Consider the following 22,996-nt stretch of genomic DNA (forward strand, 5'->3'; position numbering starts at 1 on the left):
TTGCTAGTACCATGGGAGACTAGCCCCCTACCAACACTATTCCCTGGCTTCCAGAACCAGGCATGGCCCTGCTGGTTCCTGGGGCCCCTAAAAATAAACTCTTTCCACTCTCTCTCCCAGTCAATGGGGGTTCAAATCCCAGCTCAGCTGTGTCCTGGCTGTGTGACCTTCAGCAAGTCACAGCATCTTTCTGCATCTCAGTTTCTCCATCTCTAAAACAAGGATCACAGAAGTGCCCGCCTTATGGATTTGTTGTGAAGATAAAATGAGTGAAAAGAGACGAAAAACTTTCAAAAGCTCCTGGCACGGAGTGACTGCTACTTACATGCATTTTGTATTATTCAAACAAATTAGGGGACCAGCTAGACTTGTCAGGCGATTTTTGGCTTGAGTGAGACTGGACCCAGGGAGCCCTACTTCTCTGTTTAATGGAGTTGCCACTTGGGGAGACATCTATCATGTACCGTGCTGGGCACCCAAAGCTTGGCCCCTGGAATCAGGGATGCAAGACAGGCAGATGAAGGCCCAGTTTTTAGTTAAAAATCCAGAAAGTGCTGGAACTGGGATCCAACCACAGTTCTGCAGGACCACCAAGACCCTGCAATAAGCTCTGTCCCCTTCATATAACCGACAAGGAGGCTCTGAGAGGGGAGTGACACCCCAGGTCACCCACTTCAGGTAATAGGTAGCACCGGGATTTGAACCCAGATCTGCCCAACTCCCAAATCAAGGCCACCAGGCCTCACCCTGATCCCCCGGCCCCCAGCCCCCAGCCGGCCCTGACTCACCAGACCCCGGGGGGCGGCACAGAGAGCATAGGTATTCCCACATGCCCCTCACACCCACCCGGCCGCTGCCTCGGATGCTCCTGGCTCTCTGAGCCGGAGCCTGGCACCGGGGCTGGGCTGAGGCTGGGGATTACCCCCAAAATGCACATCAGCAGCTTCCGGCCCATTGTCCACCCGGGCGCGGCCTCCAGGCCCTCAGCAGAGGGGGCACCCTCACCTTTCACATCAGCTTAGCTGGTCCCTCAGCAGCCCCCTCCCCACCCTGAGCAGTTGGGGTCCACTCCCGAGGGGCTCGGGGGACCAGAGACCGGCTGGCAGGATCCCAGAATGCCAGGGGCCTCCTCCCTTCTCTCCGAAATGCCCCCTGCCCACTCTCAGCCACTGGGGAAGGCAGGAATGTGCTGAGCTCTGGGAAATGCCTTCCAGGCCTGGCAGCCACCAAGGGTTGGGGTGTGGTGGAACCCAGCTAGAACCCTCCTCCCGGGAAGGGTGGAAGACATGGTGTGGTCAGGGCTACTGATGGGCTCAAGGAGACCTACCCCCACTGCAGGCGCACGCTCTCTCTCTCTCTCATTCATTGATGCATTCAGACATTCATGGGTTCATTCACTGATTCATTCAAACATTCAGGGATTCATTCATTCATTCAATAAATCTTCACAAGTTCTTGGTGGCTTGCCCTTTGCTGGGCATTGGAGACACTGTCAGACCTAAACTCACCACAGAGGGCAGGCTCAGGACACAACTTCTGGGGTCAAACTGGAGGGTTGAGGAGGAAGAAGCCAGGTAAAAGGTTAGGGAAGAAGCTTCCAGGAGGGAGGAGGAACATGGGCAAAGCACCAGCAGGGAGAGAGGGAGCAGTCCTTTATTCAAAGTCAGCAAACAGTCAACGAGCACCTGGTCTTGTGCCCAGCCCCAGGCTGGATAGTGCTGGGGACACAGTGTGACCAAGATAGCCTGGGCCTGCTTTCACAGAGTTCACAGTCCAACAGGGAAACTGACCCAGAGTGGCCAGGGTTGGGATGGGGGAATCACAGACAGAGAGGTCAGAACCTTGCTGGGGGAGCCCAGGCAATGTACCTGCTGCAACCCAGGAAGGGAGGTCAGGGAAGGCTCCCTGGAGGAGGGGACATGTGAACTGAGACTTGAGTGACCCATAGGATCTAGGCAAGAGAAGAGGTTGTATGAGACTTCCCTGGTGGTCCAGTGGTTAGGACTCTGAGCTTCCACTGCAGGGGGCATGGGTTCAATCCCTGGTTCAGGGAACTAGGATCCCTCAAGCTATGCAGCAGGGTCAATTAAAAAAAAAAAAAAAACAATAGAGAGGGAGAGAGAGAGAAGAGGGAGTGGAAAAGTTTTATGGGCAGTGGGAACAGCCTGTGTAAAAGATCTGAATCCAAACAGAGGTTCGCACATAGGAAATTTTCTGGAGCCAAGAACCATGTCCTTGTTCATGGCTGTGTCTCTGTGGTCACATATGCCCTGTCATTTGCATCTCCTTCTTATTTATACATTTATTCACCAGCTCTTTGCAGACACTTCTTCTGAATCAGTCCATCCCTGGGCTGGGTGATGCTGGGGACACAGCAGTGACTGTGCCCTCACGGGACTCTCAATCCAAGGGCGGCAGACACTAAAAGAAGTAAGCAACTAAATGAGTGTATAATTGAAATGAGTGTATAATTACACACCAAGCTAAGTGCTCTGAGAAAAGGATCCAGGTCTGTAAGAGGGGTCTGACACTCTGATACGATCAGAAAGGGCAGGGAGGGCTTCTTGGAGGAGGCAACATTTGAGCTAGCACCTGAAGGATACATAGGAGTTCATGCCAAGATGCGGGTGGTGGATACATGAAAGTGGGTTTCAGGTAGAGGGAACATCCCATGCAAAGGGCCCCTTTGAGAAACTGGTGAATGTAAGAGTAAAGCGAAGCTGAGGGAAGGGTCAGAGTCAGCAGGGCCTTGAGGAGGGCCTCAGACTTTGTCCCGAGGGCCCTGGGCACCTATAGGAGGGACAAGGCCAGAGCTGAGTTTTAATAACTGAGGGTGGAAAGAATCTACCAACAGGCCAGGCTAGAACCAGGAAGAAAACTCACTGCTTGCTACTCCAGCAGACAAGAAGGCTGGTAGTCTATAGACAGACAGACAGAGGCTATCTGGTCTCTCTTCATGTCTTGGAGGGCAGATAACCTTCCTCATCCCCAATTTTATGGGACAAGCAAAGTCCTCTGTCATGAAATATAACATTAGCTATATCTTTTTTGTAGCTGCCCTTTAGCAGGTAAAGAAAGCTTCCTTTCCTAGTTTGGTGGAGGGTTTTTTTTTTTTTTTTTTTTCTTAATATTTCTCTATTTATTTGGCTGCATCTGATCTTAGTTGAGGCACATGAGATTTTTTTCCCCCTTTTATCTTATTTTTTTTAATTATGAAAATATGATAACACATTTACAGGAGACTTAGAAAATACAGAACAAAGTTACATATATTCCACTAAATATTACAGTTGTTTAAGTAAATAAGTTAAGATTCTTAGTTGGAGTTTCAGTATCAAACTTTGAAGCACGTGGGATCTTCATCTTAGTTGTGGCATGCGGGATCTTTTGATGCGGCACATGGGCACCAGAGCATGTTGGCTCAGCAGTCGGGGCGCACGGGCTTAGTTGCTCTGTGGCGTGTGGGATCTTAATTCCCCCAGCAGGGATCGAACCTGTGTCCCCTGCACTGCAAAGCAGATGCTTACACTGGACCACCAGTGAAGTCCCTGCTGTGAGTTTTCTGTGGTGAGTGATAGGTCTCTGTGTGTGTGTGTGTTTCTGCCTCTCTGTGTCTCCCTCTGTCTCTGTCCTCATTCCTTGTCTCTCTCTGCGCCTCTCTTCTCACTCTCTCTGTGTCTCTCTTTCTCTGTCTCTTGCCTTTTCTTCCCCCTGGGGGGTGGGGTGGCCATAGGAAGTTGAGTTCGGGGTGGGGGGGCACCAGTGTCCCAGTTCCGGCCAAGGCCACCTCCGTAAACACAGGACATCCTGCAGGGCTGGGGAAGGACGTGGAAGGCGCTACTCAGGGACCACCCTCTCCCCACCCATCTGAGCCATGCAGGCGTCAGGTCCCACCCAGTGCAGCCCAGGGAAGCTACCTCCCTCACCCCCATCCTTTACGCCTGCTCCGTCCCCTGCCGTCTCTACTGAGCTCCAGTCCCCAGGGTTTGGTGGGGGCAGCTGCCTGGATACCTGCCCCTGAGTGTCCCCCTAGTCCCTTGAACCCACAGGATGTCCCTCTCTGGCCTCAATGTCAACCCCAGACCTGGTCACCATTGTAGAGTAGCCCCAAGTTCCCAGGCTGGAGCCCTGGATCTCATCCTAGGCCCCTCCTCCACTGCAGCTCATCACTCCCACAGGCTGTCCTCTCTTGCAACTCTCCCTTCCCCTCCCCTCCCCTCTCCAAGGCTGATCTGTCACTCTCTGGCCTCCCTTCTCAACTCCTGGCCTCCTGTATCACCTCCCACCACCAGGTACATATGGCAGCCAGACAGATCCATTTATTTCTAGATTCCTTTACCCTAGTGCCTTCAGAGTAAAGTCTCCCATCCAGGGCCTCTGTGCCCTGGTCCCTACCAACCCCTCCAGCTCCATCACTTACCTTACTGCTTTCCCCTTCTTCCCAATCAAACTCAGCAGCTTACAGATCCCTGAAAAGGTTGTAGGGTCCCTCCCTCCCTTACCCTTGCACATCCTTCTGCCTAGAACACTCTCCCCTCAGAACAATAGCCCTTCGAGGTGGCTACGCTTACTGTCCCAGCTTACAGATGAGGACTCTGAGGCCCAGAGAAGTTGAGTTCCTTGCCTAGGGTCACACAGCCACAGAATGGCAAAATATAGGTGGCCGGGCTTTTAACACAATCCAATTTTTTTTTTTTTTTTTAAATGCTGCACCTCACAGCATGTGGGATCTTTGTTCCCCAACCAGGGCACAAACCTATGCTCCCTGTGTTGGAAGTGTTGCAGTGAAAAGGAAAAAAGGGGGAATGAGTGCTTCTCTTCTTTCCTGAGAACAAAGATAAAGAGAACAATAAGCAGGCCTGATCACTCCTAGTTTTCACTGTAACTATTCTAATCTGTATTCTGTAACTAAGTTTGCTTTTCTGCCCCCTAACTCCGAAAGAGCTACATTTTGCAACTATTATCCTTTGACTCTGTGCTAATTACATTCTGTATCTGGTGCTCACCTTTACAGCACTTTCTTCACAGACCACCCCTCATAGTTTTTTCTCTTTTTGCATTATATAAAGAATGCCACACATAAAAGACAGTGGACCTGACTACCGGTCTGCCAGACCCAATTACTGGGCTACCTGATGCCAGTCTATGACTGTTTCTGAAACAATGTGAGAGGAAGAAGAACACAAGTTCCTTATACCTTTGTTCTCATCACCGACCCCTGACTGTGAGCCCTCACCTTATATAACTCCCCAGATTCTTCCTGGAAGAGGAATCTGGACTTCAAGGACACAGTTCTCGAAGCAGGAGTTCTCCCCTCTGCCGGCTGAGAATTAAAGATACTTTTCCATTTCCTCCAGACTCTGTCTCCGTATCTTTTATTCGGCCTCTGTGGGCAGAGAAAGCCAAGACTTTGGCCGCAACAGAAGCATGGAGTCTTAACCCCTGGACCACCAGGGAAGACCCCCAGTACAGCTTATTGGGTCAATTATCATTGATTAAGTATCATTAGGGTCTTTCCCAGGGTGGCTCTGATGGTAAAGAACCTGTCTGCAATGTGGGAGACCTGGCTTCAATCCCTGGGTTGGGAAGATTCCCTGGAAGAGGGCATGGCAACCCACTCCAGGAGCCTTGCCTGGAGAAACCCCATGGACAGAGGAGCCGGGCAGGCTGCAGTCCACGGGGTCGCAAAGAGTCGGACACGACTGAGCGACCTCACTTCACCCTACCAGGTGCCGGGCTGTATGTAAAAGGCAAATCTGACAGCTTCTCTCCCACCCTCTGGGCCCCTCAGAATGTATCCCTCTCCTTGGGGATGTGAACCCTGCCCTTTCCAAGGCTCACCTTCCACCCAGTCCCACTCATTCATTCAATGAACATTTACTGGTCCCAGTGCAGAAGTCTAATGATGCTTCTGCTGTGCTGTGCTTAGTCACTCAGTCAGGTCCAACTCTTTGCAACCCCGTGGACTGCAGCCTTCCAGGCTCCTCTGTCCATGGGGTTTCTCCAGGCAAGACTCCTGGAGTGGGTTGCCATGCCCTCCTCCAGGGAATCTTCCCAACCCAGAGATTGAACCTGGTAGGGTAGGTACCAGTAAATCTTTGCTGAATAAGGGAAGGAGGGGGAGGGGAAAGAAGGAGACCAAGGACAGTTCTCCCAGGTGCTGGAGGAGAGAAGGTTGTGTGTGTGTGTGATGGGTAGGGGTCCCTGTGAATGCCCAAGGAGGGGAGCGGGCCTGGGGAGGGTCGTGGTGGGAACACACAGAGGCTCTGTGAAAAGCGGCCACAGCGGCAGGGCTGGCAGCTCCATGAGGAATGGTGTGGGCCCTGGAATCTGCTGGCTGAGGTAGCCTGGCTTCCTGGGGTTGAGTCTGAGGGCGGAGGGGCACACCAGGGGTCAGACACAGGGAGAGTAGCACAGGCCCTCAGCCACGAGCTGTCATAAACCTGAAGGCAGCAGGGGGTTGGAACCAGAACTGATCTAGTCCATATGCTCCTTTTGTGCAAAAGGCACGCCCCCTTCCCCAAGGCACTTGCTCTCCATCTACTGAGAAACTGTCCTCATAAATATGTAAACACATGGTGCTGGAGACATTTGTGGTAGCTCCTTCAAAACGGAGCCTGTGTGCAGTGCACAACCTGAACAACTGTACACGGAGACGGGAGAGGGGAGCATCCCTCACCAAACAGGCACAGGGGTAGATGGGACCATCGTTGACAGACTGCCTGCGTCAATAGGTATGACAGATTATCCCCCGATTTGGCACTCAGAGACATCATCAGAAATAGGTCCTCACGGTGCTGTAAACAGAAGGCATTGCTGACCCCACACGGGGAACTCCTTGACCACCGGTCAGGTCACAAGGGAATCTTAAGGTAGTGACAGGACAGACCCCCCTCCCCCAGACTGGGCACCAGGGGGCATTGCTGAGCCCAGCCTACGCCCAGGGTCTGGGTCTGGGTCAAAATCGAATCTGAGTCCCACTGCCCAGGGGCTGGAGCCCCCAGGTATTGGAGTCAGGCACCCGGAAGACCCTGAACTGGGGCACCAGCTCTCTTTGGGGCATTTCCACTCCCCACCCGGGGCCACCCCATCCACTTCCAGAAATGGGCACGACTTCCTCCGCTCCTCCAGGAAGCTCCCCTGTGCCCGCCCCTTCCAGGCCCGCAGGCCCGGCCGAAGCTGCCCGCCTCTCCCCCTCCCTCTCCCCCTCTCCCCACCCTCCTCCCTTCCTCCGTTTCCACCCCAGCTTCAGCCTCCCCGAAGCTTCCGGCCAGAGTGGAGGCACCCGGGCCCCACGATTTTAAGTGTCCCTTTGCCGGGGTTTCCCGCATCCGAGGCCCGGCCGGTGCGCTCAGGTCGCCCTCCGCCCCCACCCCCCGGCCCGCCTCCTCCCTCCCCCCTCCCCCCTCCCCCCTCCCCCGCTGCCGCGTTCACCGTGCCCCTCCCCCCTCCGGTACCCCGGGCGCGGCCCTGCCCCCACGGCCGCCAGGAAGGACGCCGCCTGGGTCCCGTGCCAGGCCTCTGAGTGTGCGGCCCCTCCCAGCCGGGCCAGGAATGCGGCTGGACGGCGGGGGCGGCGCAGACACCCGGCGCTCAGGCCGGCCCTATAGCACAGGCCTGTCAGGCAGGTGGCCCCAGCCCGCCTGGGCTCAGAGTTTCTTCTAGAAGGAAAGCAGGATCCCTTGCCGTTCTTTCTGTCAAGCCACCACACTTGGTGGCTTTATTTCGGAATCGGCTTCCGAGCTGCCTTATCCCTAGCCCAAAGAGAGATTTGAGACCCGGAGTGGATTTTGTTTAAAACTTGCTGGAGTCTTTCTTTGATCATTTTCCCGGAGAACTGGCTCTCTGTGCTCAGAGGAGAGGCTCCATCCAGCCTTTAGCTTTGTGCTTTTATTTTTGGTTCATTCTGAAAGCTCCTTCTGCCCCCCTACTCCAAGACACACAGGTAGACTCCAGGCAAGGTCTAGATTTCACTTTTAAACAGTGGCCCCTGGTTCCTCCTCCTCCACGACCACCCACCACCACCATTAGGTACACACACAGGCACATGGGGAGACCTGACTGAGTATATTCCAGAAGTTTTCTAGAGAGCCAGTTTCCAGACCTAATTGGTCTGCTTCTCAGACCAAAAAGCAGTAAAGTTTGAAACTTATCTCCCGAAGAGTTGACTTCTTGGAGCCTCAGTTTTCTCAACTGTAAAATGGGGATAATAACATGCCCATCTTGTTATGAGGATTAAATCAGTTAGCACATGTCAAGTGCTTAGAACTGTGCTGCGTGCACAGTCCTCGCTTGATAAATGTTAGAGGTTTTCTACCACCCTCACCCTTGCCTTGGCCCAGAAACAAAGCAGTACACACACCTCAGACTTTCCAGGACTGGCTTTAATTTCAAAAAACAGGTTGGGGTCTCTTCCCACATCGAAGCAAATGTATCCTAGGCTGTGCCTCTGGGGATTCAGCGCAGGACCTAGTCCAATCACATTCCAGCCACCAAGGCCCTGTCATTTCATCACAAGGGCCAATCCCAGACTCCCCTCCCCATCAGTCAGAGACAAGAGCATGGAGGTGAAGTTGCCCAGGACTGGATTCTTTCTCTCCAAAGCCCCTCTCGAGGGAAGCCAGCTGTGTCTTTCCAAGGAGAGTTGGTCCAGCCAGCAGGCTCAGTTTGGACATCAGATCAACATCTCAGCCCAGAGGGGTCAGCGCCCCGGCCCCGGGGGTCGCTCCAGTGCCTGTGTGCCCACCAGCACGTCCATGAGGTAGTCCAGCTCGGCCTCGTCCAGATCTGGACCTACCTCCTTGCCTGGTCCATCTTCAGGGCTGGGTTTGTGGCTCTCAGAGACTGGTGTCCAGAGTTCACTGTCATACATGGATGTGTCAATGTCCTCAAACAGGCCCTCGAGCCCATCGTCCAGCAGACAGCCAGTGGCTGGGCCCAGCAGGTCCAAGGCGCCCAGGCTGGGTGAGGCTCCCCCGGCGGGGCGGCCTAGTGGCCCCTCGTCTACCAGGGGCTGTGGGGCCTGGCTCAGGCCCTCAATATGGCTGAGGTCCTCCAGGAGGCTGGCCATGGAGGCTGAGAGGGCAGCATCAGAGCTGGCCAGCAGGTTGTCTGCCACGCTGGGGGCTGTAGGCGGGGTGGGCACAGGTGGCAGGGCAGCCGTGGGTGCCATGGATGCCTGGATTCGCCGCAGCGTGTTCACTACCAGCACCAGGTGCCGCAGGTCCGGCTCACTCTGCCGCAGGCTGTGGTGGAGCTTGAGCACCGAGAGGTCAAAGAGAGAGCTGGAGGCCACGGCCGGGGGCGCCTGAGCTACTGCTGAGTGGCTGGGATCCAGCCACCAGGCGTCCACTGCCAGGGTTTCCTTCTCCTGCTCCTCCTCCTCCTCCTCCCGCTTTCGCTTCAGGCCCTTGCTCAGCATCATCTGTGGGGAGGGAAGAGTCATTCAGTTATGGAAAGCCAGTGTGAAGTTCTGACCATTGCTGTGTGATCTTGGGCAAAGCACTTAACCTCTCTGAGCCTACGTTTTCTTGGGGAAGCTTTAAGACATGAATGATAATTGTATCTACTTCCTAGAGTTGTTTTAAGGAACAAATGAGATTTAAAAAAGCACTTTGGACAGTGTCTGGTACATAGCAATTACTCCTGTAAATAAGGACTATTGATAATAACTATTATTATCTATTTCTTCAGTGAACTATGTGAAATGGCTAATGTGAAGTGTCCAATGTGAAAATGTCCAGTGTGAAATGTCCAATATTCAACTTTTTTTTAACCTGCAAAAGCAGGTTTCACATGGTTTAATTTAATATTTATTGAGTGTCTACTAACATCATCAGACAATAAACAAACACAAGAAATGTACCGATGGTGCTAGGAAGATGCTAAAAGTTTCTGGAGAGTGGTCAGGAAGGCTCCCCTGAGGAGATGACATTTGAAATGAGCCCTCAAGTACGAGAAAAAAGCCATGGAAGAACCAGGGGGAAGGCATTCTGGGAATAAAAAACAGCAAGGGCAAAGAAAAACCTAGAGACTGGATGAGTTTGAGCTGAAAAAAGGACTCTGTAGTCAGTGCGGGGGGTGGGGGGTTGAGGATGGAGTAGGGAGGATGTGGGGGGTTTGAGAGTAGGCAGAGGCAAGGAGCTTGGATTTTATTGGGGGGTGTGGTGGGAAGTCATTGAAGGGGTTTGAGCAGGGAGGACAGTGGTGTTGTGGACTGATTAGGTTTCCAGAAGATCCCCTTGGCTGCTAAGAGGCAGGGGGAGCGAGGAGGGGCGGGGAGAGTGGCCCTGAGATCTTTTCGGAGGCTACTGCAGTCTTTGGGGGTGGGCGAAGATGGTGACTTGGAAGTATAAGGTGGCAGTGGACACGGAAGGAAGATGGTCGATTCAGGATTTATTTGAGAGGCAGCTTGGACAGAGCTTGCCGGAAAATCCTCATGGGCACGGGGGTCACGGAAAGAAGTTTGAAGACCCACACTTTCCCCGGGGCGGGTGCCCCTGACCCAACCTGCTTTTTTAAGCCAGGCAGCCTGCAGGGTACAGTACCCAAATCCTTGCCCAGGAGGACTTCAATAGTGACCCCCTCACACTACTCAAAACTGTGTCCTCGCCTCCTTCCCAGCAGATCCGAGAGTCCGGAACCGCAGGAATTCAGCCGCCACCCCCGACTCCGCCCCCCCGGTCCCGGCGCCCCCTGGCGGCGCCAGGCCGGCTTCCCCCGGGGATTCCGACTCCCAGACCCCGGGACTCTTCACAGTGCCCCGCCGGACGCGGTCATTTCTGCTTGCCACCCGGGACCGTGCGGCCCGGGATCTCCGGAGGGCCGTTCTGCCCTCTCGGCCTCCGCTCGCTTCCGGAAGGCAGTGGAGGCTACTCCTCTCGAAGCGGCGGCGGCGGCGGCGGCGGCGGCGGGGGCGGGTGAGTCACGCAGCCGGAGCCAGAGAGCCGGCGCCTCCGCCCCCTTCCCGGGCTGCGGTGTGATTCACCCGCCAGGCCGGGGCGGGCGGTACGGAGAGGCCCGTGCGCCTCGGTCCCGGGCAGTCCTGGCGCGCACCTGCCGAACCGGGGGATCGAACCTGCCAAAGGACCCCGCCGGCCAGTACCCCTCTTTCCCCAGGCCTTTTCCCTTCATTTACATACCTAGTTCACCAGCTGCCAATCAGAAAGAAGAGGGAGCCACCCGCAGCCAATCAGGAAGCGGTGGCGGCAGCATTGCTCGCCCGCTCTCCTTCAGCAACCGGCGCCTGGGTTGAGAGACGCAGTTCTGACTCCAGCTCACGACTCCCGGCTCCTGACTCCCCTTAGTTACCGCCCACTCCCCTGGCAGCCCCGCCCTTCGCCCAGGGATTGGTCCTAGACAGTGATGGGCGGAGCCTGTAGAAGGCAGGCTAGAAAGAGGGGCGAGCTGTCTTTAGGGCGCATGTCCGGGAGGCTGCTTGAAGGGAGGAGGAAGATAGGGTGGCTCTTGGCCCTGTAGGACGGTAGCGCGGTGGGGTTTTTGTCTCTCAAGCTGTGGGCCCCCTCACATCTGCCCACGCACTTGTCAAACCCAATAATTGAGCTTACGCAAGCAGCCCCAACAGGGGTCTACACTCTAGGCCAGCTTAGTCCTGGGTTCAAATTCTGATTTCTGAGCCCACAGAGTCTGTTAAAGGGGGATCTTTTTGCTTACCTCTTGAGAGTTGGGAAACTTAAAGTAAAGTATTATCTGCAAGAGCACTATATAAGCAAATTCTGGGTAGTTGAACTCAATCGTGGTTACAGACGGGAGTTAGGGGTAGGGAGTGGAATGGACCTGGAGTCCCTTCCTGGGCTCCATTCCGTAAGTACAATAGCTGTGTGACCTTGACCAAGTGTTTTAATTCTTTAGGTTTTCTCCCTTATTTTTTAAAATGAGAGAAATAGCCTCTGGCTCAGAGGATTGTTTTGAGGATTAAACAATTCTTGCACAATGCTGAGTGGTGTCTTAGGTGTCCTTTTTTCAGTAGTAATAGCTGTTGTAGTGATAGCACAGGTGCTCAGTTCAAGGGGAGACATTCAGGGTGGGGTGCAGGTGGACAGAAGTTTAATACATGTCAGATAAACTGACAGTGGGACTTAACCTTCTTCAAATACTTCATTTGCTAATTCCTCATTTGCTAAGGGGAAAAACTGTTTATAAATAAATCTTCTGACCAAAGTAAGTTATCAAAAATGCTAACTCAACTACTTGATTCAGGCAACCATTTTCAATGGATGCTCACCCTTTAGGGTAAAAAGTTAATGGGGAACAGGATCTTGGCAGTTTCCAAAGCATCATCCCACAGATTCCTTGTTAACTGCAAAGGGGGAAATATCCTTTTACGATGGGAAGAGGAGGTGCTCAGCACCTTAGCTGTATAATGAAACTTTGCATCCACAGCAGTGGGATGCCCGGACACTGGGTGGTAGCTGATGTGATGCATTAGGCAGTACACAACATTCGTTGTGGAGTTTCCCTGTTACATTTCATAAAGTGAGTCTCAAGCATCTAGGCCCAAACTTCAGCTTACAGGGAACAGACAGTGACAATATTAAACACAAAAACAATCAGACAAATACACAATGTGGGAAGTCTACAGCACAACTGGGTTGTTCTTCCAAAAATTCAATTTCAAGAAACCAAAGAAAGGGATTAGTGAGGTTAGGGGGAGGATGTTTCAGAATAAAAGATGCTGTATAATTTCTTTGTTACAACCAAATAGGCATGTGAACCTCCCTTAGACTCTAGTTTGCCAGTAAATTCTATAAAGGATGTTCTTGAGAAAATTGGGCAAATTCAAATATAGGCTGGATACTAGGTGATATTATGAAATTCTTAATTCTGTCTCATGTGCAATAGGACTGTGGTTTGTAGTTGAGTGTCCTTAATCTTAAGCATCTCTTAATCTTAAAATATGCCTGCTGAGCTATTAGGGGTACAATGTTCAGATGTCTGCAATATACTCTCCAGTGGTTCAACAAAATAAAAAGACATACATCTACACATACACATATTCAAATAAAGGAAACAGAATGTTAACAACTAAATCTAGGTGAAAGGGTATTCAAGTGCTCAGAAGACATACTTTTTTTTTTCATCTTTTTTCTGTGCTTGAAAATTTTCAAAATGAATAAAGAGTAAAATGCTAATTAGAACCAGGCCCCTGTTAGGCAAATTCACATAATTATCTTTTTAGCCTGGAAAAAGGCGACTCAGTCTCCAAGTGGCTCTTTTCAGGTCATAAAGAGAAGAAGAGCTCATAGGCATCTGATTAGGGTGGGTTTGTTGAGCACCTGGAGAAGGCAATGGCAACCCACTCCAGTACTCTTGCCTGGAAAATCCCATGGATGGAGGAGCCTGGTGGGCTGCAGTCCATGGGGTCGCAAAGAGTCAGATACACTGAGTGACTTCACTTTCACTTTTCACTTTCAAGCATTGGAGAAGGAAATGGCAACCCACTCCAGTGTTCTTGCCTGGAGAATCCCAGGGACGGAGGAGCCTGGTGGGTTACCGTCTATGGGGTCGCACAGAGTCGGACACGACTGAAGCGACATCAGCAGCAGCAGCATTGAGCACCTAGTATGTGGTGGGCAGTTGTAGACAATGGGGGCACAGCACTTGATAGCCTCACAGGGTCTCTCTTCTCATGGAACAGGGGATGGATGGAGTGGAAAGAGAAAAGAAATATGAAAACGAATTGAGCACTTTCTGTGTGCCAGGCACTGAAGATATGGCCGGAACATTATAAACAAAAATCCCTGATGTGAGGAGGTGGACAACAAGCTGAATAAAGCAACGATTTAGTATCTTAGAGGGTGATAAGTGAAAAGGAAAAGCAGAGCAGAAGAGTAATGAAAAAGGGTGCAGTTTGGACAAACAGCTGGTGGTGGAGGCTTTCTCTGAAGAGGTGACATCCATTGAGTAGAGACTTGATGAAGTGGGAGAGGTGGTAAAGCTCTGGAAGAAGCGTTCCAATCAGAGCAAAGGGCCAGTGCAAAGGCCCTGAGCTGGGGAGATACCGTCTCTGCGGCCAGGGAGGAAGTCAGAGTTTTCAGGCCCTTCAGAGCACTCTGCGGACCTTTGTTTTTTATTGAGTGGGATGAGAAGACCCTGGAAAATGACTAAATGAGGAAGATACTTTCTGCTTCTGTTCAGTGACTTAAAAAAAAACAAACACAAACACAAACAAATAGGACGGGATAATACAGAGGCTAGGGGAGAGGTACCTGCAGCCGGGATGGTCCGGGAGAGCCTCCCTGAGGAGATGACTTAAGAGCTGAAATCAGAAAGTGGAGAAGAAATTCAAAGGGCTAGGGAGAGGGAAACAGAGAGTCCGGGCCTCGAGAAATGAAACCAGAAGCGGAGCCACCGTCCGGGCAGGCCTGGGGAGGAGCCTCTGCCAGCAGCGGAGGGAGCAGCGGAGGGAGCGGGGCGGCGGCATTCGGCAGAACGCCCCGCCTCCAGCCGGCCGCCCCACCCCGGCCCTGGGGAGAGAGGAGGCGCCCGCCCGGCTCCCGGGCCGAGTGGGCAGGTGGGAGGGACCAAGGTGGCCGAGGCCCTTCCCCCAACGCGGGACCAAGGCGAGAAGGCAGATTGCGGAACGCGGACTCTGCCCTCGGGGACCCGATTCCCTCTGAGGGGCCAGCCCTTCCACTTCTCTCGCCAGTTTTCTGACGGCTGTAGCTGGGCCTCTCTGAGCCTCAGTTTGGTCATCTGGAAAGTGGACGTGCTCCTCATACTGGCCTCACCGTGGTCCTAACAAACTCCATGATGCCTCATCACTCCTGTGTTTTTGGGCTTCCCTGGTGGCTCAGACGATAAAGAATCCGCCCGCAATGCGGGAGACCTGGGATCGATCCCTGGTTTGGGAAGATCCTCTGGAAAAGGGTATAGCAACCCACTCCAGTATTCTTGCCTGGAGAATCTCATGGACAGAGGAGCCTGGCGGGCAACAGTCCATGGACTCGCAGAGTCAGACACGACTGAGCGACTAAGCGTACACCTGTATGTTTAGGGCAAACAGAGTCCATGTAAAAGTGAGTCAGGGGACTTCCTGGTGGTTCCTAGCTAAGACAGCCTGCTCGCAATGCAGGTGGGCAGGGTTCGAACTCTGGTCAGGGAGTTAGATCCAAAATGCCGGAATCAAGAATTCCCATGCTGCAGCTAAAAAGATCTGGTGTGTCACAACTAAAGATTCTACACGCACAGCCAAATAAATAAAATAAATAAATATTGGGGGGGGGGGGAGTGTGCAGGTCTCCTCCCTGCACAGCCCCACACCCTGCCATGCCTTCCATCTCACTCAGGGTAAAGCTCTAGCCCTCCCTATGGGACTCCACAACACCCTACAGGACTTGCCCCCTCAAACTCTATCATCTCATCTCCTAATACGCTCCTCCTTGCTGTCTCTACTCCAGTCACATGAATGCTTGCTAAGTTATTCAGTCGTGTCTGACTCTTTGCTACCCCATGCACTGTAACCTACCAGGCTCCTCTGTCCATAGGATTCTCCAGGCAAGAATACTGGAGTGGGTTGCCATGCCCTTCTCCAGGGGATCTTCCCAACCCAGGGATTGAATCTGAGTCTCTTACATCTCCTGCATTGGCAGATGGGTTCTTTACCACTAGCTCCACCTGGGAAGCCCCACTGACCTTCAAATGGTCCTTCAAACACTCAACTTTTGCTCTGACCACAGGGCCTTTGCACTGGCTGTTCCTGTTACTGGGATTGTATCCCCACAGATTCACAAAGATCATGTCTCAACGTCTTTCAGGTCCCTCTCAAATTTCATCTTGTCAGTGAGGCCTTCTTTGGTCTCCCATCAAAATAGCAACATCCCCATCACTTTCTTTCTTTGTCTTTGTAACATTTGCCACCACTTGACAGACTACTTTTTTTTTTTTGACAGACTACATTTTACTGTTTATTTCAGTGTATATTTCAGCCTCTCCCACGACGATGTTTTATGAGAGCAGGAACTCTATTTTGTTCATGTTTTTGGAAGAGTGCCAGGTCCACATAGGCACTCAGTAAATTTGAGCAATTAGCGGAATCTTTGGTGTGCAGCAAGTGCCCTCTTACACACTTTGCATGATCGCTCAGTGAGGCAGATACTACTCCAGGTGTTGAGGGTGGGACATGGTGTGTTTGAAGAGCATCAGAAAATGATGTGTGGAAGGTGAGTTGAGAGAGATGGCAGGGACGTATGGCTATCTCAAGATTGGGAGTTCATCTTCTCAACAACAGCAAAAATAAAAAAAAGAAAAAATTTGACTGCCCGCCTGTGCCAAGGGTAGTTCTGTGCAGTATCCAACCCCTTCCTCTGAGAGATTTCTCCAACAGACCAGGAGCCTAACCATAAAGAAGTCATAAATAACTTGAGCTTGGATAGGTACTACTAGGGGTTCCTTGATGGCTCAGTGGTAAAGAATTTGTCTGCAATGCAGAAATGCAAAAGGCTCTGGTTCCATCCCTGGGTTGGGAAGATCCCCTGGAGGAGAAAATGGCAACCCACTCTAGTATCCTTGCCTGGAAAGAGGCAGGATCCTGGACAGAGGAGCCTGGCAGGCTACAGTCCAAAGGGTCACAAAGAGTCAGACACGACTGAGTGACTGAGCACAAGGTACTACTAACAAAGTCAAATAATGTGAAGTGGGGTTGGGGTGGGGGAGCACCTGGACATGTTGAGCTAGGAAGGGTGGGGAAGACCTTTCTGAGAAGGAGACATTTGTATGAGTGAACTTATGCAGGAAGTGTCCTCTGGGCAGTTAACAGCAGGTGCAAAAGCCCTGGGGTCAACTGGAGTTGTGTGAGGAGGGGAGAATCAGAGCTCAAACTGGGGAATCTAGGTGCAAGATTGTCAGGCCTTACATGGGTTGGGGTTTTGTTTCAAGCATGGGTTTCCCCGATGGCTTAGTGGTAAAGAACCTGGCTGCCAACGTGGGAGACGCAGAGTTGTGTTTGATCCCTGGGTCGGGAAGATCCCCTGGAAGAGGAAATGGCAACCCACTCCAGTATTCTTGCCGGGATAATCCCATGGACAGAGAGCAGCCTGAAGGACTACGTCCATGGGGTGGCAGAGTCAGACACGACTGAGTGAGCAAGAAGTCACCTAGAGATTTAAGTAGGAGTTAGACACGGGCATCCACATTAAGATGTGGACCTCGTGTGCCTTCTGGAGATCCCCTTGACCACCTCCTTTCTTTCTCTGGATTGGCACCCACCTGTCAGTTACCCAGCTGTTTTCAGAGTTAGATGCAATGCCTCTCTCAGGGTGGAAATCTGGCTTTGAGCCAGAAAGCAAAAGCAAAATCCCCTTCCTTTCCCTGCATGTTACACCCACAAGTGGTTCCTCCTCTTATCCTTTTCAGAAAAGTCCCTATATGCAGCATAAACTTACCTGTTGCCATGTTTTCAAAGGTCTCTGTGGAAGCCTAGCCAGTGCAGCAGTATATATATCACATCTTCCCTGGCCTCCCTTCTTTTCCCCTACTCTTGCCAGCCTGGACTTGCACCTCCTAAATAAATCATTGGAACCATTAACTTTAGCCTGGACTGTACTTCCTAGCCAAGTTTTGTAGAAAGATCTGCTGTTAGCGCTGGGGATCTCTGAGCATTTTCTTTCTCCTCTGGGCCTCTGTAGCACATTTCCTACAATAAAAGGGCTGACTTTTATTATTTTTTTCGTTTAAAAATATTTATCTATCTGGCTGTGCCAAGTGTTAGTTGTAGCATGCAGGATCTGTAGTTACAGCATTAAACTCTTAGTTGTGGTATGTGGAATCTAGTTCTCTGACTCAGGCTTGAACCTGAGTCCCCTGCCTTTCGAGCACAGAGTTTTAGCCACTCGACAGCCAGGGAAATCTCAAAGGGTTGACTTTTAAGTGCCAGACAGCCCTATCCTTTGACATGTAATTCATGTGACCCACTTTCTCCTTCCTGTGTCCACCATGTGTCTGGGGAGTCTAAATCTACAAAGAAGCAATGAATATAATAGTCAAGAAGGCTCTGGAGGTAGCCTGAATCTGAGTTCTAGCTCCTTGGTCCTTACTCTTCCTGAGCAAGTGACTTGGCCTCTCTGAACCTGAGGCTCTTCCTATGTAAAACACAGTAACAGTATCTATTTCAGTATAATCATGAGGATGAGATGACTTAATTCAAATAAAGTAGGTAGAACAGTGCTCTTAGCATTCAATGTTAGTGGTCTTAACATTCAATAAATATTGTATCTAATAATATACCTGCCCCAACTTTGACTGGGAAGGGGTACATGCCCCTAAGGGATATGAGGTCCCTCCCACTGACCTACTGAAGAAGCTTTAGGCATCACCCCTTCCAAAATACTTTTATTAAAAAAAAAAAAAAATCATTACAAACAACCAAAACAAACAAAAACACCACAAAACCCGCTTTTCTTTTAAATAATGCGGCATGGAGCAGTTTGGTTTCCACCCTATTGCACGTGGTCCGGCCTGGTCATGAATCAGGAGGCTGCTGGGAATGGGGTCCTGCGAAGGAGGTGGGGTTCAGCCTGGGGGAGGAGGCCAGCCTCTCCCACTACCTGGAGGTGCCACGAGGCAGAGGCTGGGTTTCCATAGCAACCAGGTAGCACATCCCTGTCATCCTTTGACAGGCCCAGCTTATCTTCCCTGAGGCCCCAGTGGACACAAGGGGAGTCGGAACTAGAGGGAAAGGCAGAAGAAATGTGGAAGTGGGAAATCAGACTCCCGGAAACAGAGTCTCATTAAGGCATTTGGAACAGATAAATTAATTCAGGAAGACCCACCTTCACAGAAGGCTGCGATAACCAGACACACACACACATGCAAGACAATTTGTGGAACCCTGAAGTGGGAGGAGAGGAGGCCACTGCTCAGAGGCCCCATCAACACACACACACACACACACAGAATTGCATCCAGGGAGTCAGCCCACCAAGGCTGGGATGAGGAAGGAGCCCTCCCCCGCCCCCCATCAAAGTTTTAGGATCCCAGAATGATTTCCATGATGTGATCTAGTTCATTCCATTCCCAGGACCCTGGGGCGCAGAAAAGGTTGTGAGGAGGTTCTGGTGGGACCATTGCAGGCTCCTTTTCCACTGCGGATGTGTCGATGTCCAGGAAGAAGTCATCCAGGCCTGAGTCCCCCAGGTACCGGGAGCTCAGAGCTTCTAAAAAGACTGGATCGGGCTGGGGAAGCACTTCATTCTGGGGGCTTGGGGGAGCTGCTGGATTCTGAGGTGGCTCAGTCTCATCCATGGAGGTCTCCAGCTCCCGGAGAATAGAGCCAATGGTTGCCGATAGCGAGAAGTCCTCCTCGCCCAGGAAGAGGGGCTCTGGGGGCAGGGCAGGTGCAGGAGTCAGGCAAAGTGCTGCTTGGAGCTGCTGGAGGGTGTTGTGGATGAGGACGTGCCTGCGAAGGCTGGGTGCTCGGGGGCCCAGGCTTCGCTGGACTTTGTCTAGGGAGATGCGGAGCAGGGCTTGCTGGTAGCTCCGCAGGCCTGCTGGACTCCAATCCCACTTCTCATCCTCTTCTTCCTCCTCCAGATCTGAGTGCTTCCTCTTCAAGCCTCCTACCATGATGCCCTAGGGAGAGAAGAGGGGCAAATAAGACACAGCAGGGCTAATTCAAATCCCAAATCTCTAGTATGACTGTTGTTGATTTGTAATGATCCAAACTTCAGCTTCTGCATCTAAAAATGAAGATAGTACGAGTCCCACAAGGCTAAGAAGAGTCGTCAATGTATGTGATTAAGAAAATTAGACACCCCCCCCCCCAAAAAAAAAGAAAATTAGATCCTAGGACTTCCCTGGTGGTCCAGTGGCTAAGACTTCACATTCCCAACGTAGGGGGCCCAGGTTTGACCCCTGGTCAGGCAACTACATCCCAATGCCGCAACTAAAAGTTTGCATGCCGCATGGAAGAGAGAAGATTCACATGCTTCAACCAAGACCCAGTGCAGCCAAATAAGCAGATAAAAAAACACAAAAATACAAACCCCTCCAAAATCTGGACTTAAATACAGCTGGGTTTGAATCCCACTTACTTGCCCATGTTGCCTCAGTGAGTTTAACTCCTTGAGACTCAAATTTCCTCATCTGCGAGATGAGGATCCTAACTCAAGTCCCCCTAAATCTTAAAGCTGTTCTTTCCACAATACTCTTTTCTTCAAGTGTGACAAATACAAGACAGGTGCTGAGCACAGAGATATGGCCCTGAAGCAGAGAATCCTGGGTTTGAATTCTGCTTTTTCACACTGCTCAGTTGTGTGATCTTGGGAAGTAATGTGACATCACGCACTTTAATGAACGAGAGTTAACTGCTATTATGAAATATTTTTGAGTGCCTGCTACATTCCAACCACCTGGAGCCCTGTTAAGGCACCTATCTGTGAAGACACTTCTTTCACATGGAAGATATTTCTGTCCATGCCCTCATCCTAACTGGGAGCGCGCCCAACGACAAGGTATGGGGCCTCCCTCATTCCCTCTGTTGAGGCCTTCAGGTTCCCCCTGGGAGAGCCCCAGAGGAAAACTTGCTAGAACTGACTCACGCCAAGCCCCGCCCCCACCAGTCCATCCAACCAGATCTCGGCCCTCTACAGGCCCCGCCCCCTCTACGGTTCCCCTTTCAGCCTTCAGACACGCCCCAATTTGGCCCAGGGGCTTCTGGGAAATGTGGGCCAATAGCCACCAGGTACACGAACTGACGTAGAGCAAGCACTACAACCCCCGGAGGGCTCCGCACACCGCAGGGACTAGCCTTCCCCGCCCTACCCCCCCGGGGCATGCGCACAGGGGCCCAGGGTACGTGGGGGAAGGGAACCCGGACGTCCAGCTGCCTGGCGATTGCCAAGCCCCGCCCTCCGCTGCCTCCTGGGCTGCGGGTCTGAGCTCCACGCCCTGAACACCCCTCCCCCACTCCAGACTTTGGCTCTAAAACTGCTTTCTCCCGGCCCTTTGGAACCGCAGAAGGTCCTGGATTCTTCGCTCAGGCTGCTCTCGGGCCCAGAGACCCAGGCCCCCAGCACGACGCTCAAAGACTTACAAATGCGCTCCGATTCACTCCGTTCGGGACACTAAGTATCTCAGTTACGAGACCGTCTCCCGTCAACGTTCCTCTATTCTCCCGTCTTTTCGACTTCACCTCCAGTCTCCCACTGTGACTTCCAAGACCCGCCAGGGAACTCTCCCCAGAGCCCGCTCTCCTACACTGCGTCTGGGAGATCCAGAGTCCTTGCCCCTACTTCTCTCGCTTCTCCAAATGTCCAGGATCCCAGCCCAATCCCTCACACCTTTCCCTAAACACTATAGAGGCCAGAATTCAACCTGTCCCAGAGACCCAAACTGTCCTAATTTTTAGTTTCCTACCCCAAAATTTCCTTCTCTAGTTTTCTCGCTTCTCCAAACACCCTATGTCCCAGCTTCAAACTTCCTACACTTGAAGATTTTGCCCCCCACCCCCAAAACTCTGTCTTCCGTGCAAGGATCTCGAAACCCCAGTCCCTAAACCCTCTCTCCAACCCCTATTATCACCCTGAATCTGCGCCCCCTACTCTCGCTCATACCCCTCCTCCACAGCTCTCGAGGGAGCGCCTCCACTTCCCTCAACTCAAGGCAGATCCTAAGCCAGGTAGCCACACCTCACCTCAGCTGCCAGGTTCGCAACAACCACCTCCGGGAACGCCCGCGGCTTAGCGACCCTCCAGCGTTAGGTAGGGGCCCCGTTCACCTCCCCCGGGCCTCTCACCCTGGTCTCAGGCCCACCCAGCTCCGCCCGGGAGCCGAGCCGCGAGTCACGATTGGCTGGAGTCTTGCCGGCCGCGGGGCGCGGATTGGCTGGGCGGGGCCACCCGCTTGTCGCCAGGAGACGCCCCACCCGCCCTCCCCTCCCTTGCTTCGCGGACCAATTAAAGGATTTCGACTAGCCTGCCGGGGCCACGTCTCTACAGAGTGGAGGGCACATCAACGCTCTTTCCTTTAACTTAGCTACTATCTTCACTCCAAGATTGTCATCTTTGCTCTCTGCGATCCCTTTATACCAGGCCAGGACCGCGTTGCAAAGCAAGAACTGGCTGGCACTCCCCACTCCACCCCGCTTTCGGGGCGGGAGGGGCTGAACCTCTCGCTGAGGCCGCGCCCATTGGATTCAGAGGGCGGACGCAGCGGGGAGGATGACGCATTGACGATCAGCCAATAGTTTGGCGCGGCCTATGTTGCCGGGGCGATCGCAGCCCCGCCCCTCGCCTCCCGTGTTCTGCCCCTCACACTTTAACCGAAGCCTTCTTCTTATAAGGACTTCTCCGGCCTGTCTTCTGGTGGTGCCTCGTGCGTCTTCCTAATGCCCCGTCTTTCCGCTCTCAGGGTGGCACGTCTGCTGCTGGAGACTGGTTTATGGCTCCCCACTGTCATGGGGACAAAGTTCAATCTCATTTTTGTCTCAAAGCCCTTCAGGTCTGGCCAGATACAATCTCCTGCTTGCTCGCTAAAATCCTGCCACACCCTTTGACTTTCTGTATTTCTAAAATGGCTTCAAGTGCACTCCACCACCAAGAACACAGAGATTCTGTTTTCTTCCCTGCTTTATCCTCAGCGCCTACAACAATCCCAGATACATAGCAAGTACTCAGAATTGGAAGGGGGGGAAAAAAGGCCTCTGGATCTTTAAACTTGCATCCCCATCCTGAAAACACACCCTCATTCCCCAGAACCCAAAATTCTCATTAGAAACTCATTCCAAAGGATTCCTTCTCTCAGAAGCCCCCCATTGAAGCTCCAGGATGGGTTGGGGCCCTTTCTGGGCTCCCATGGTGTCCTGTGTTTTTCCCCATCCCGGCTCTGACTCTTCTGCCCCTGCCACTGCATCTTGGCCCTGGGCTGTCACTATCTAGACTGTGGACCCTCTGATGACATATACCAAGGTTATCTCAGGCTCCCACTGCTTGGGCCACAGCATCACCTCCCACAAGGCTGGACACAGTGAAAGTTTGTAAAA

The 22,996-nt window shown here is 52.3% G+C and overlaps 2 protein-coding genes across 3 annotated transcripts; both read right to left on the reverse strand.

Annotated features, from left to right (window-relative positions):
• Positions 1–8,366: 8,366 nt before the first annotated feature.
• On the reverse strand, positions 8,367–11,299 carry SERTAD1 (SERTA domain containing 1). Its single transcript, XM_043899191.1, has 2 exons — positions 11,142–11,299; positions 8,367–9,424 (listed from the first exon to the last, which is right to left on the reverse strand). The coding sequence occupies exon 2, from the start codon at positions 9,422–9,424 to the stop codon at positions 8,702–8,704; it is 723 nt and encodes a 240-aa protein (XP_043755126.1). The 5' UTR covers positions 11,142–11,299; the 3' UTR covers positions 8,367–8,701.
• A 7,032-nt stretch (positions 11,300–18,331) lies between these two features.
• SERTAD3 (SERTA domain containing 3) lies at positions 18,332–22,199 on the reverse strand. 2 transcript variants are annotated; one of them, XM_043899193.1, is made up of 2 exons: positions 21,650–22,199; positions 18,332–19,587 (listed from the first exon to the last, which is right to left on the reverse strand). In XM_043899193.1, exon 2 carries the CDS (start codon positions 19,579–19,581, stop codon positions 18,985–18,987), a length of 597 nt encoding a protein of 198 aa, XP_043755128.1. In that variant the 5' UTR covers positions 19,582–19,587; positions 21,650–22,199; the 3' UTR covers positions 18,332–18,984. The 2 variants fall into 2 exon arrangements, with proteins under 2 accessions (XP_043755128.1, XP_043755129.1); XM_043899194.1 differs by lacking the exon at positions 21,650–22,199 and adding an exon at positions 21,050–21,461.
• Positions 22,200–22,996: the final 797 nt, after the last annotated feature.

Source organism: Cervus elaphus, chromosome 4, assembly GCF_910594005.1.
Source record: "Cervus elaphus chromosome 4, mCerEla1.1, whole genome shotgun sequence".
Taxonomy (NCBI): domain Eukaryota; kingdom Metazoa; phylum Chordata; class Mammalia; order Artiodactyla; family Cervidae; genus Cervus; species Cervus elaphus.